Source organism: Conger conger, chromosome 5, assembly GCF_963514075.1.
Source record: "Conger conger chromosome 5, fConCon1.1, whole genome shotgun sequence".
Lineage (NCBI taxonomy): Eukaryota > Metazoa > Chordata > Actinopteri > Anguilliformes > Congridae > Conger > Conger conger.
The window spans coordinates 20867059-20879129 of NC_083764.1; the positions used below are offsets into that span (position 1 = coordinate 20867059).

Sequence of the window (12071 nt, forward strand, 5' to 3'; positions counted from 1 at the left end):
GTGGGGAACTGTGTGATTCATCTTTGAACCCCAAACTTTTTTTTTCAAATCTCAAGACTGCCTAAAATGGCTGTTCTATCTATAAATAATTCAATTTATTTGCAATGTCATGAAATATGGAAAAGATAAAGATTAAAGAAAATTATCCTTCCCTGGAAGTCCCTGCTCACCTGACGTAAGAGCTATGATCAGTTGTATTGCGCATCCTCAAAAAGGGAAACTAGTGATTTCCATGTTCGTCTGTATTTCCTCCTTGGCAAGTGTCCCTGACTCAGAGCCAGCCTGGGGGAGGGACATCAAAGACCCTCTGGCGCATATCCCTGTCATATCCTGTCAACAGTCACGCTGGATTTAATACATAGCAAAAGGCATGCACTGCTGGAGGGCAACATTATCACTCGATATCTTGGCAGTGGAGATTGTCACAGGAATTCTCATGAAACAAAGTGACAGATGCATTTTGTTAAGAATTGTCATGAATTTCATTCACTTGAGATTAGGGTCATGCTCAGACTTTTTGGAGGGCATATTCTGGGGGGCTGGGCAGAGATTGCGATTGTCGACTGGTGCGAACACAGTCCGGCAAGGGTGGAGGGTTAGACCGTGTGGTGGGCTTGAAGTATGAATATTTTATTTTTAGCGCTATTTTTTTGTATCACTCAGTGCATTAGGTGTCCATATAACGGCCATTTTATAAATCCAATTCATCAAACTCTTATTTTGAATATGTCTAGAAAATCCAATTGTAGGATTAAAGTTTAATATTAATTAAAATTTGGATCTCAATTTGCCCATAACTGTTGCGAAAACCATAGGTCCATTTATATCTGGAATATATTTGCTGCAAAAGCCCATTTCAATCTAATTTAGGATGCAGGTGCAATGTGTTTCGATTGAATAGCATCACTATCCAGGACTGTGCAGCAGAGAATGAAGTGTAGAGATTGATTTATTGGTGTTGACACCTCACTTATCATCTAACAGAAATAAAAGTCACCTATTTTGGCTTCTGTTCTACATCATCAGTATTTTTGTTTCAAGGTGAAAATGGAAGGGAGAGCAACTGCTTCTTGCTAAAATACTGTATAATATGTTCAAAGGAATTGGGTAAAAAAAAGGTAGGATTTTGGTGTTTACCAAACATTTATCGCAGTTAATTTTTGCAGTTTGACCGTTAACATGCCAGCTTAAGTGCAAAAAGAAGACACTCTCAACTCGTATTTTGGCCTTATATTTAGACTTAAAAACGTATTTCTAAAATAAGACAAAATATTGCATGGATGTATTTTGAGGCCTGGGTGTCAGATTGAGCTCAAGTTACTGACAGTATGCGTTCTTGTTTTGCAGTACTACCATTTCGTCAGAGTGTTTGCTAGTCTTTGGGTGGAAAAAAACACTTGTTAATACAGACTTTGCAGTGCTCCATTTGCTTCTTATCTTGTTACCACTGAAATGTTGATCTGTAAACCAAGCTTTTAATTATTGAAAGGAATATGTTTGCTTTCAGCTATGCTAATTTTGCCATGAAAAAAATGTTCTTTTCTGCATAATTGAGGTATTTTCTGTCATATTTCTAGGTCGAACCCAGCACAAAGCTGTTTCCTGCTGTGTTCGTAAGGCCTACCAGTCCCAATTTGTTCCAGTTTGAGTTTTCAATGATAAAGGTTTGTAATTCCTCACATAAATTCTGTAGTGTCGAGAAACTGTCCTGCCCAGGCTGCACCTTTCCCCTCCCCTCTACCTCCCCATAATGTCTAATTAGCCATGTATGCTGTCTATTATAATTATCACAGTTATGTACTGTATACTCGTTTTACTATTCGTGCTAAACTGTTTCATTGCTGCTTCTTGTTCAGTTTGTTATCAGATCTCTGAGGGTTCAAGTATTCGTAAGTTTCCATGTGGTGACTTCTAGCACTTGGAACTGTACTTCCCTCTAGGGAAGTGTGACACTTGTCCCTAGGTATGGTTTTGCACTTATTGTACTTTGTTGATAAGAGTGTTTGTCCATTGACCCCCGCCTCCACTCCTTACAGGGTGCCATGCCCCTTTCGTCGGCCATCTTTAAGAGTGAGCACAGTAACCCAGTGCCACAGTGCCCCCCACGCCTGGAGGTGCAGACCCTGGTGTCGGTGCTGTGGAGCCGCATGCCCAACACCTTCCTATCAGTGGAGACGGCCCGGGTCAGCGAGAGACACGGCTGGGTGGTGCAGTGCCTGGAACCGCTGCAGATGATGGCCGTGCACATCCCTGAGGAGAGCAGGTCGCAAATCTTTCTCTACCATGTCCCTTGCAGACCATGCTGTAAAATGAAGCTATACCTACTTGAAAATACCAGGCAGTGCTGATAGCTTGTCTGGGCTGGTAGATGGTCAACCACCTACCAGCAGTTTCAAAACATAGCTTGCACTGGTCAAACCATGTCAAGGTGGGAGCTGGTCTGAACTAATCAGCCAGCTAAATCATTTTGCGCTGAGAGCTTGTCTGAACTGGTCACTCAGCTACCAGCTACCAAAACCTAGCTTCAGCTGTTTTTTCAGCTGGGCACTGTCTCTCTATCTCTCGCAGTGTCTCACAATCTCCCGCTCTATCTCTGTACCATCTCTCTTTCACACTTCTACTATCTTTCTGCATCTTACGCTGTCATAATAACTCTCTCTGTCTCCTACACCTTTCCCTTATCTCCTGCCTCTTTCTTTATCTCATCCCTCTTTATCTCTCTCTGTTTTCCTGGTTGTAATAGTATTACTGTCTCTCTCTACCTCACTCTTCTTTGATTAGTATTTCTCTCCCTTCTCTCTGGTTTTTTCGGATTGTACAATTACTCTCCCTCCCTGCCTCTCTTCTTTCTCCCTTCTTTCCTGGCTATATTAGTGTTTATCTCCCTCATTCTTTGTTCTCTCCTGGCTTTATAACTCTTTTTGCCTCCTAGCACAGTACAATTCCCAGCAGGAATGTGTAGAGGGGGTGGCTCCAAGTGCCCGACCACCTGCCAAGTTCCCAATATGCCACTTTCATTTGAAATAATATTTGTATTATTGTTGTTGCTCTCAGACATTTTGATAATGTATTCTGTACAATAACAGTTTCATTTTTTAAATTTGCACTTTGAGCACCTCCAGTGTCAATTCAACAGGGACCATACTGTATGTACTCTCTAAGACAGTGGTCATCACTCCTGGTCCTGGACAGCCACAGGGTGAACTGATCAATTAAAGCAGTTAATTACACAGTTAACTCACCTCACCAAATTTTCTTGGGTCTGAATTGATTGCTTATATTAAGGTGAAAACAAAAACCAGCGGACCCTGCAGCTCTCCAAGACCAGGAGTGAGGACCATTGCTCTTAGAGATAATTTAACCCTGAACATTGTACTATGTGGATGCTGTTCCCTAGGTGTCTGGATGTGCTGGAGCTCTCTGAGCAGGAGGATCTGCGCAAGTTCCACTACCACACCCTGAAGCTGTACTGCGCCATCTGCGCCCTGGGCAACACCCGTGTGGCCCACGCCCTCTGCAGCTACCTGGACCAATCCCAGCTTCTCTACACCATTGACAACCAGTACCTGTCGGGCATGCTCCGCGAGGGCTTCTACGACGTCCTCATCAGCGTCCACCTGGAGACGGCCAAGGACGCCCGCCTCATGATGAACGACGAGTTCATCATCCCCGTCACTGAGGAAACGCGCGGCGTTCGCCTCTTCTCCGACGAGTCCAAGACGCACTCGCTTCCGGGGGTGGGCCTCAGCACCTCACTCAAGCCTCGCCTCAACTTCTCGCCGCCCTGCTTCATCACTACCAAGCGCAAGACGCACCTGTACAGCCCCCAGATTCCCCTGGACACCTTGAAGGAGAAGGCCATCAGCATGCTGACGGAGGCGGTGCAGGGGGGAGGCTACCACATTCGCGACCCCGTGGGGGGAAGTGCCGAGTATCAGTTTGTGCCGATCCTCAAGCTCATCGGCACGCTGCTGGCCATGGGCGCGCTCTGCGGCGATGACGTGCAGCTGGTGCTGCTGCTCATTGAGCCGCACGTCTTTGGCGAGGAGCAGGGGGAGGAGGGAGGGGCCGAGGAGCCCGCCGAGAAGGAGGAGGTGACCAGCAACGAGGAGAAGGCCGTGGAGGCGGGGGAGGAGGAGGCCAAGGAGGCCAAGGCTCTTGCGAAGGGACTGCTGGAGAAGAGGTTGCCAGAGTCCGTCAAACGGCAGGTGAGAGTCCAGCATCAGGTCAAATACAGTGCAGTCCATATGTATTTGGACAGTTGGTACAATTTATTGTCTTTTGGCTCTGTAGTCCAGCACATTGGATTTGAAAATAAACCATAAATGTGAGGTTAAAGTGTAAAGGTGTTAAAGGTGTTCCATATCAGGTGATGCGTGTAGGAATCACATCCCTTTTTATACATAGTCCCCCCTAATTTTAGGGGACCAAACGTTGGCTTCACAGCTGCTTCTGAATTTTCATCTGTATTCAATCACTTCCTTAGTTCAGGTATAAGAAAGCTTTCAGTATCAGGTCTAGATTCTAGGCTTTTGATTGCCTGTTATTGCCGTTGATTGAGTCTATTATTACTGTTTGTCAACATGGGGTTCAGAGTTGTGCCAATGGCAGTCAAGGATGCCATCATAGGGCTCAGAACTTAGAATAAAAAAAGTCAGAGACATAGGGTAAACAATAGGCTTTCCAAAAGAAACTGTTTTGGAATCAAATACTTTTCTTTGTTTACTGCACTTCCCCGGTGTATTGGAACCTCAAACAGTACAAACCCTGCCCTCAAACAGTACAAACCTGGCTTGAACTGTTTTGGTTATTTTTCAGGAGGGAGTGCTAGTGCTGATTGGAAGAGTTATATCTCACTGATTAAAACTGGAAGCCAGGGGGCACTTGGCACACCATTGGACAGATCGAATGCAGCAGCAACCTGATGAGCCGACTCACACATAGATCATCCCAGAGGTGTCAACATGGCCAATTATATATAATTTAAATATAAACACTTTTTTGACAACAACAGGACATACTGTATCTGTGGCATACTCAAAAAAGAAATTAGAACAGACTTGAATGGAGTTAGTGGAAACCACACATTACTGGAAAAAACAAGTAACAAAATGTTTCAGAGAAATACATGATGCTAGACAATACACTCTCCATTAGTAATAAAAGAATGATAGAAAAATACAAGCTCATTCAGCCAGCCACTCAATATGCGTGTCTGTGCTCTCCCAAAGGAGGGTGAGCATAATTAGGCAAAATTGAGGAGTGGAAAAAACATAGAAAAAATCATTTCAAAAGGCAGTTTATTTTGGTGCAGTGCTTTTTACAGAGGTTACGGTACAGCACAGTTCATTACATTTCTCCTACAGCACATTGTTACTCATTCTCTGCTCCCAACCTGCAGATATGCAAGCTGCTACACTACTTCTGTGACTGTGAGCTGAAGCACCGCGTGGAGGCCATTGTGTCCTTCTCAGACCGCTTCGTATCCAAGCTGCAGTTCAACCAGAAGTTCCGATACAACGAGCTTATGCAGGCCTTCAACATGTCTGCCGCCGTCACCGCCAAGAAGACCAAGGAGTTCCGCTCTCCCCCTCAAGAGCAGGTGAAGCATCATTGGTGCACCCTTAGTACCCCCTTGGTACCAACATAGCTTAGCCACTGTGCAGGTAGAGTCTCCTAAACTACTCTGCTGCATGAACCTCTGTTAAGCTATTCCAAAAACCAGCCAGTAAAATGATTTTCATGACAGACATGAAGGGGTATGCGCTTTGGAATATCCAAATATTGCACAACAGAATTCGTTTTTGTTCAATTTGCATTTTAACAGTGAGCACTATCCAGTGACATGGATCATTGCAGCTGTGTGCCTTAAGCTTTGTGTAGACATACGTTTTTTATAGAAAATCCATTAGTTATGCTATTCTTCTTTTGGTAAATATTGAGGCACTTTTGCATCAGCATATTTCATTTCCCCTGGTGGAACATGCAGTAAATGGGAAACAGCCAAACTGAAGACCGAGGCTGGTTTGAAGCAGACACTGTCTGTGGTCCATTTATTACCAGTGACTGTGTACAAGACTGCTGTGGAATATAAATCAGAGCTGCTGCACCACAATACTCACCAGCCGCAGTGTGTCCTTTTGGCTAGAATTTTCTAGAAGGAGAAAGCTAACATTAGCCCACCCCCCACAAAACATATTGCTTCTCATTTACTTTGAACTACATTAATGCTGCATGGAGGTGAAACTAACAAGGACTCAATATCAGCAGCTCTATCCAGTTGAGATACGATTTTGCTAGCAAGTTGATAGTGAAGAGCTAGAGGCCTGGAAGAAGCTAGCAGAATTTAGTTATTCAAATAGGTGTCACTAAGTAAATCCCACATATTTGTATCCATTTTACAGCTTGAATGACACAAGGCTCTTTCTCTAAAATGTACAGCCCTAGACCGTATAAGAGAGAGAACTAGCTCACCTCAGGTACACCCAGTGATGCACACCACAGCCCAGTTTCACAAAGTCATGTTCTGCTGGTCTTCTGCAGATTAACATGCTGCTGAACTTCAGCTTGGGAGAGGACTGCCCCTGCCCAGAGGAGATAAGGGAGGATCTGTACGACTTTCATGATGAACTGCGCCTGCACTGTGGTATGACCCTTGCTATAAAGTCGATACAGCATCGCAGAGCACAGCGGAACCCTGCTGTAAAATCCAGCTATGTTAGCTTGACCGACTTGAAAATTGCTTGTCATAAATCTGGTCTAGCTGGGTATGACCTGGGTATCCTAACTAGTGCTAGTAGCTTGTCTGAACCGGTCAACCAGCTAAACCACGTAGAGCTGAGAGCTGGTCTGGACTAGTCCACCAGCTACCACTTGTTTCAAAACCTAGCTTGAGCTGTTTTTTTCAGCAGGGAACTGCAGCCCCACACATCTTACAGGCCCCAATCTAGTCTTCTTGCAGCCTAGCCTTTTAAAAACATCAATAATTCATTTGAACCACAATCCATGCTTGTTTACCGGTTATTCAGCCCCATTGCATTTTTCATTGTTTTCGTGTTAATACAGCCAATATGCTCATGCCATTGCTACCACAAGTGGTTCTGTCATGCTGTGAATTATGGGATCAGTGCCCAGCTTCCTGAAGTAGCCAGAGGGGTTATTATGCCTGTAAAACAAACATAACAGGCCTACAGCTTTATTTACTCTGAGGAAACGTATTCCATGTAATGGGCTACCTGAATGGATGGTCACAGTCTGTATGGCACAGTATAGGCTGTGTGAACTAGTGCAAAGTTTTTACATTGACTGTGGCTTTTCATGAGTAGATACTTCTGTGGATTCACCACTGGGAGCTATTGCAAAAGCCTAGCCAGGCTAGTCATTTAAATACACCCTTAGAACTGCAGGATAATGGCATTGGGCGTCTTCACTAAACTAACCACCTGCTTGACCGCCTGTCTGTCTGTCCAGGAATCCCTGTGGAAGAGGATGAGGAGGAGCAGGATGCCTCCCTGAAAGACCGGCTAATGGCGTTGATTTACAAGATCAAAGGTCGCCCACAGAAAACAGCGGAGCCGACAGAGGAAACACAGGCAGCTCCCAGTACGTTACATGTAAACCATGGTCACAGCAGTAAACCATGTAAACCATGGTCACAGCAGTAACCCATGTAAACTATTGTTCATTCTGTCCATTCACACCTATACATTTACGTTCTGTTCCAGACTGCAAGAATGTTAATGTGTCTAATGCTACTTAACATTATTAATGCATTTGGCCATTTTGTGCATTAGTGCCCTGTTGTTGTTCAACAACTTTTATTTATTGTACTTTAACACCTGTCTTATTGTTGGCTCTGGATTTAATGGGCCTCCAGGGAGATTGAATAAGCCAGGCTAGAGAGTGCTTGGGTCGTGATTGGGACACAATAATTAGAGGCTTGTTATGAATCTGAGCCAAACAGTTCAGCTGCTTGCTGATTAAGTTTGTGAGAATATATGGAGATACTATACTGTACTTTGACAGATTTTCAAAGTCTTTGTTTATCCCCTTAATCATTTTCGCACAACTTTAGCATCCCTTGGGTATGGATAATGAGAACATACAGCATATAGAGATTATGATTGTCTGGAGTTGGACAGAGATAAAGATGCATGCTGACAATGAGAGGCATTCAAAATAATAATTGAGTTCTATATTGTATTTTACAGCAGGTTTCCTAGCGGTGTAGGGAACTGGCACGCTTAATTGCAGAGGCCTCAATTAGGGGCAGCAGCTGTAGAATCATTATTTACGGCTATTGTGGCAGAATCCAGAGGGGATGATGAATGACTTCTGAGGTCATAAATCCTGATTGTCTGGACACTCTCCCTCCTCAGAGTACCATAAGAGCAGTTATTCATTGTAGCTGCAGCTCTTAGGAGAAGAGAAAGTGAAAAAAACACTCCTGCTTTCACACATGATAAATTACCTATTCTGTGCGGGATATCCCGAGAAATGAACATACTGTATGACATCTTAAGCTTCATATTGATCGATGGCAGTCATGACGGCCTGGACCATCGGACAAATCCATGAAAAATGTATGTGTTTGCATGTGTACTTGTGCATATTTCCCACCTGAATTTTCCCACCTTGGTTCAAACCAAATTCTCTGTTTTCTGACAGCTCTGTAAATGCTAGCTCACTCTTGAACTTGACCACACAATTGCAGTCTGAGGTTGTGACTCAGGTACCCAGCCCTGGTTTTCTCCTGGGTAATTAGCTGCAATATTACTGCTACTGATTGGCCAGACTGTGTTCACTCACTTCCAGGTAAAGGGAGGGAAGGAAACCTTGAGGACCATGGTTTGAGGAACATTGCTTTAGCTGGTACTTCTCCAGATTCCTAATTCCAGTTATTTGATTGAGCTCATGATTGAGCTCATTCAATAATAAGAGCAGATGTTGGTTCAAAATCCTGACACGGATTAGCCTATTTTATTTTATTTTTATCTTATTTGTAATTGCCTCAGGCAACAAAATTCGTCCTCTCCATGTAACCCATCGTAATTGCTTAGGAGCTGTGGGCAGCCACAGAGCTGTGCCTGGGGACCCACTCCAGTCCTGAGGCCAGTGCCTTGGTCAAGGGCAAACAGCAGGAGCCCACCGAGGGCCAATTTAGACTCTCCAACAAACCTAACCTGCATTCCTCTGTGGGAGGATATTACAGCTCATGTTTCTCTCTGACTGTCCCCAGCGAACCTGAAGGAGCTGATTTCTCAGACGATGGCAAGCTGGGCGCAGGAGTGCCACATCCAGGACCCGGAGCTGGTGCGCGTGATGTTCAGCCTGCTGCGGCGGCAGTACGACTGCGTGGGCGAGCTGCTCCGCGCCATCAGACGCAGCTACACCATCAGCGACGCCTCCGTGCAGGACACCATCAACCTGCTGGCGTCCCTGGGCCAGATACGCTCCCTGCTCAGCGTGCGCATGGGCAAGGAGGAGGAGAAGCTAATGATTGATGGACTGGGGTAAGCCCCACCCCTGCTATCCTAATTCCCTCACTCACGAACCATTTACATTTACATTTACATTTTAGTCATTTGGCAGACGCTTTTAATCCAAAGCGACTTACAAGTGCATAGGTTCTACCATAAGTCAGAGCATCACATCCAGAAACTAGCAAAATACACAGGAAATGCTGTTCTAAACATAGTTGTCATCAGAAGTGCTACTATCCACTACTATCCGCTAACTGTAACCCATACACTCATTGCTTTTTTCCACATTTACTTTTCAACCATTTCATGAGTAGTGCTTGGACTTACCTTGAGAATCTGAGCTAATTCTGGTAAAATATACCTACATACATACATACATACATACATACATACATACATATAGTGGGCTTCAGAATTATTGGCACCCTTGATATATATGCACAAAAATGGCTGTAAAATAAAACAATAATGCAGTTATTGACATAAGTTTTATTTTATTTTCATAACATATGCAAGCAGTGTGCTTTATTAATGATTCAATGGAATCAAACTAAGCCTTACTTTTTTCAACCGGTGCAGCTTCAGTTTGAAGGATGGAGACAATTTCCTTCTTCTCTCTTGTGTGTAGGGACATTATGAACAACAAGGTGTTCTACCAGCACCCCAACCTGATGCGGGTCTTGGGCATGCATGAGACTGTCATGGAGGTTATGGTCAATGTGCTGGGTGGAGACAAGTCCCAGGTAAGAGCTTTAGCATTAGAAGAGCTCAATAGCTTAGCTGGCTCTGATGGGCAATTTATTGTGCAGCATAGTTACAAATCATTACAAATATCAGCACAGTATCTAAGGAGACACTTATAAATACACCAAACTTCTAATTCTTTCAAGGATACCTAAAAATGCAGATTGCTTGGTGAAAGAGTTTGATGTGATTTAGGGTTATTACCACTGTGGACAGCAAACATTAATTAGACCACGGTTGTATCCCAGAATGTCTCATTGATCTGATCTGTTGCATTTCAACTGTGGTGTAAACGCGATGCTTGTCTACATCAATGCTGACCGGGTGTAATATTTAGTCATCTGTTTTATTCACTATGTTTTATTTTTGACGGTAATATGGGCTTTATTCAGGGCGGCCTGTAGTGTAGTGGTTAAGGTAAATGACTGGGACACGCAAGGTCGGTGGTTCTAATCCCGGTGTAGCCTCAATGAGATTCGCTCAGCTGTTGGGCCCTTGAGCAAAGCCCTTAACCCTGATTGCTCCAGGGGAGGATTGTCTCCTGCTTAGTACGTTGCTCTGGATAAGAGTGTCTGCCAAATGCCAATAATGTAATGTAATTCTGATGTTACAGGTTGCTTTCCCTAAAATGGTGGCGAGCTGCTGCAGGTTCCTGTGCTACTTCTGTCGCATCAGTCGGCAGAACCAGAAGGCCATGTTCGACCACCTCAGCTACCTCCTGGAGAACAGCAGTGTGGGATTGGGTGAGTGTTGTGCCCGCGGGGTCTTCTTCTCTGCTCTTGAATGACAGTGTAGGTCAAAATAAAATGAAATCATAATGTGCTATTGAGCTGATGGTTTTATCCAAAGCAATTTACAGTTGATTCGACTCAGAGGGGTACAATTCCCCCTGGAGTAATGCGGGCCAAGGGCCTTTCCCAAAATCTTTATCCAGCTACACCAGGGATTGAACCACCAAACTTTAGGGTCCCAGTCATGTGCCGTAACCACAAGGCTACAAGCTGCCCCTGTAGTGGTTGGGCATAAGTATGACTGTAGTTGTCAGACATAGGAATAGTGGAGGTCTTGTACTGCTTGGTATTTGGGGGATTAGGCCTGGTATTTGTCCTTTTATTCCCATTCTGTTACTCTGTAAAGCGTCTTTGTGACAGTCTTTTGTAGAAAGTGCTATAAAAATAATTTTTAATTGACCTGAATTGAATGAACTGTGAGAGTAGATGCCAGGTAAAGGTCAGTCACAGGTAGGACCAGTAATAATTTGTAACAATTAAGTAATAATAATTATATGTTAACTATTACACCAGGCTTGCAAGATTTCTTCCTATTGCAATCTTTTTTTCAGTGTTTTCCTCCCACTGAGGAGGGAGGTTAACCTACTTTTAACATCGATTGCTTGCTTTTTGGGGGTCCTGGCCTAGTTTTTGCCCAATTTTCTTTTCTATTTCCCCTGGAAAGCATCCGTGTGACAATGAGAATTACATTTTCTTGAATAGAGGTCAATACTCTTCTGGTTGGTAGAAAGAAGTGAACATCATGGTGTGGCATTTGCACCCATTTCTGTGCAAATGACAGGACAGTAGGGATTGTGCATGTTCAGGATGGGAGAACATGTCTGTAAATACAAATAAAATTGAGGTGAACTGAATTTAATTGACTTGAATAGTGTCCTCTTTTTGGTGGTCGAAAGAAGTGAACATCACGTCCCACTTTGAGTGCTATGTTGGATCTTAATGAAAAACGGATGGGAAAATATATTTTAAAAAACTACTTTGAGATATGCTTTCTCCTGTTAAATGGCCATACCATGTCTAAGCAACAGCGTGATGCAGTACACAATTAGTTATC

General features: G+C 43.9%; 1 protein-coding gene across 4 annotated transcripts in view; it reads left to right on the forward strand.

Annotated features, from left to right (window-relative positions):
• LOC133128136 (ryanodine receptor 3-like) overlaps positions 1-12071 on the forward strand; it is a 97773-nt gene that overhangs the window by 47062 nt on the left and 38640 nt on the right. For all 4 annotated transcript variants that reach the window (XM_061241441.1, XM_061241443.1, XM_061241442.1 and 1 more), the window contains exons 33-41: positions 1578-1664; positions 2037-2263; positions 3398-4208; positions 5402-5602; positions 6544-6646; positions 7471-7602; positions 9239-9512; positions 10111-10225; positions 10840-10969. In XM_061241441.1, coding sequence (XP_061097425.1) covers positions 1578-1664; positions 2037-2263; positions 3398-4208; positions 5402-5602; positions 6544-6646; positions 7471-7602; positions 9239-9512; positions 10111-10225; positions 10840-10969 — 2080 coding nt within the window. The remainder of the gene's footprint in view (positions 1-1577; positions 1665-2036; positions 2264-3397; positions 4209-5401; positions 5603-6543; positions 6647-7470; positions 7603-9238; positions 9513-10110; positions 10226-10839; positions 10970-12071) is intronic.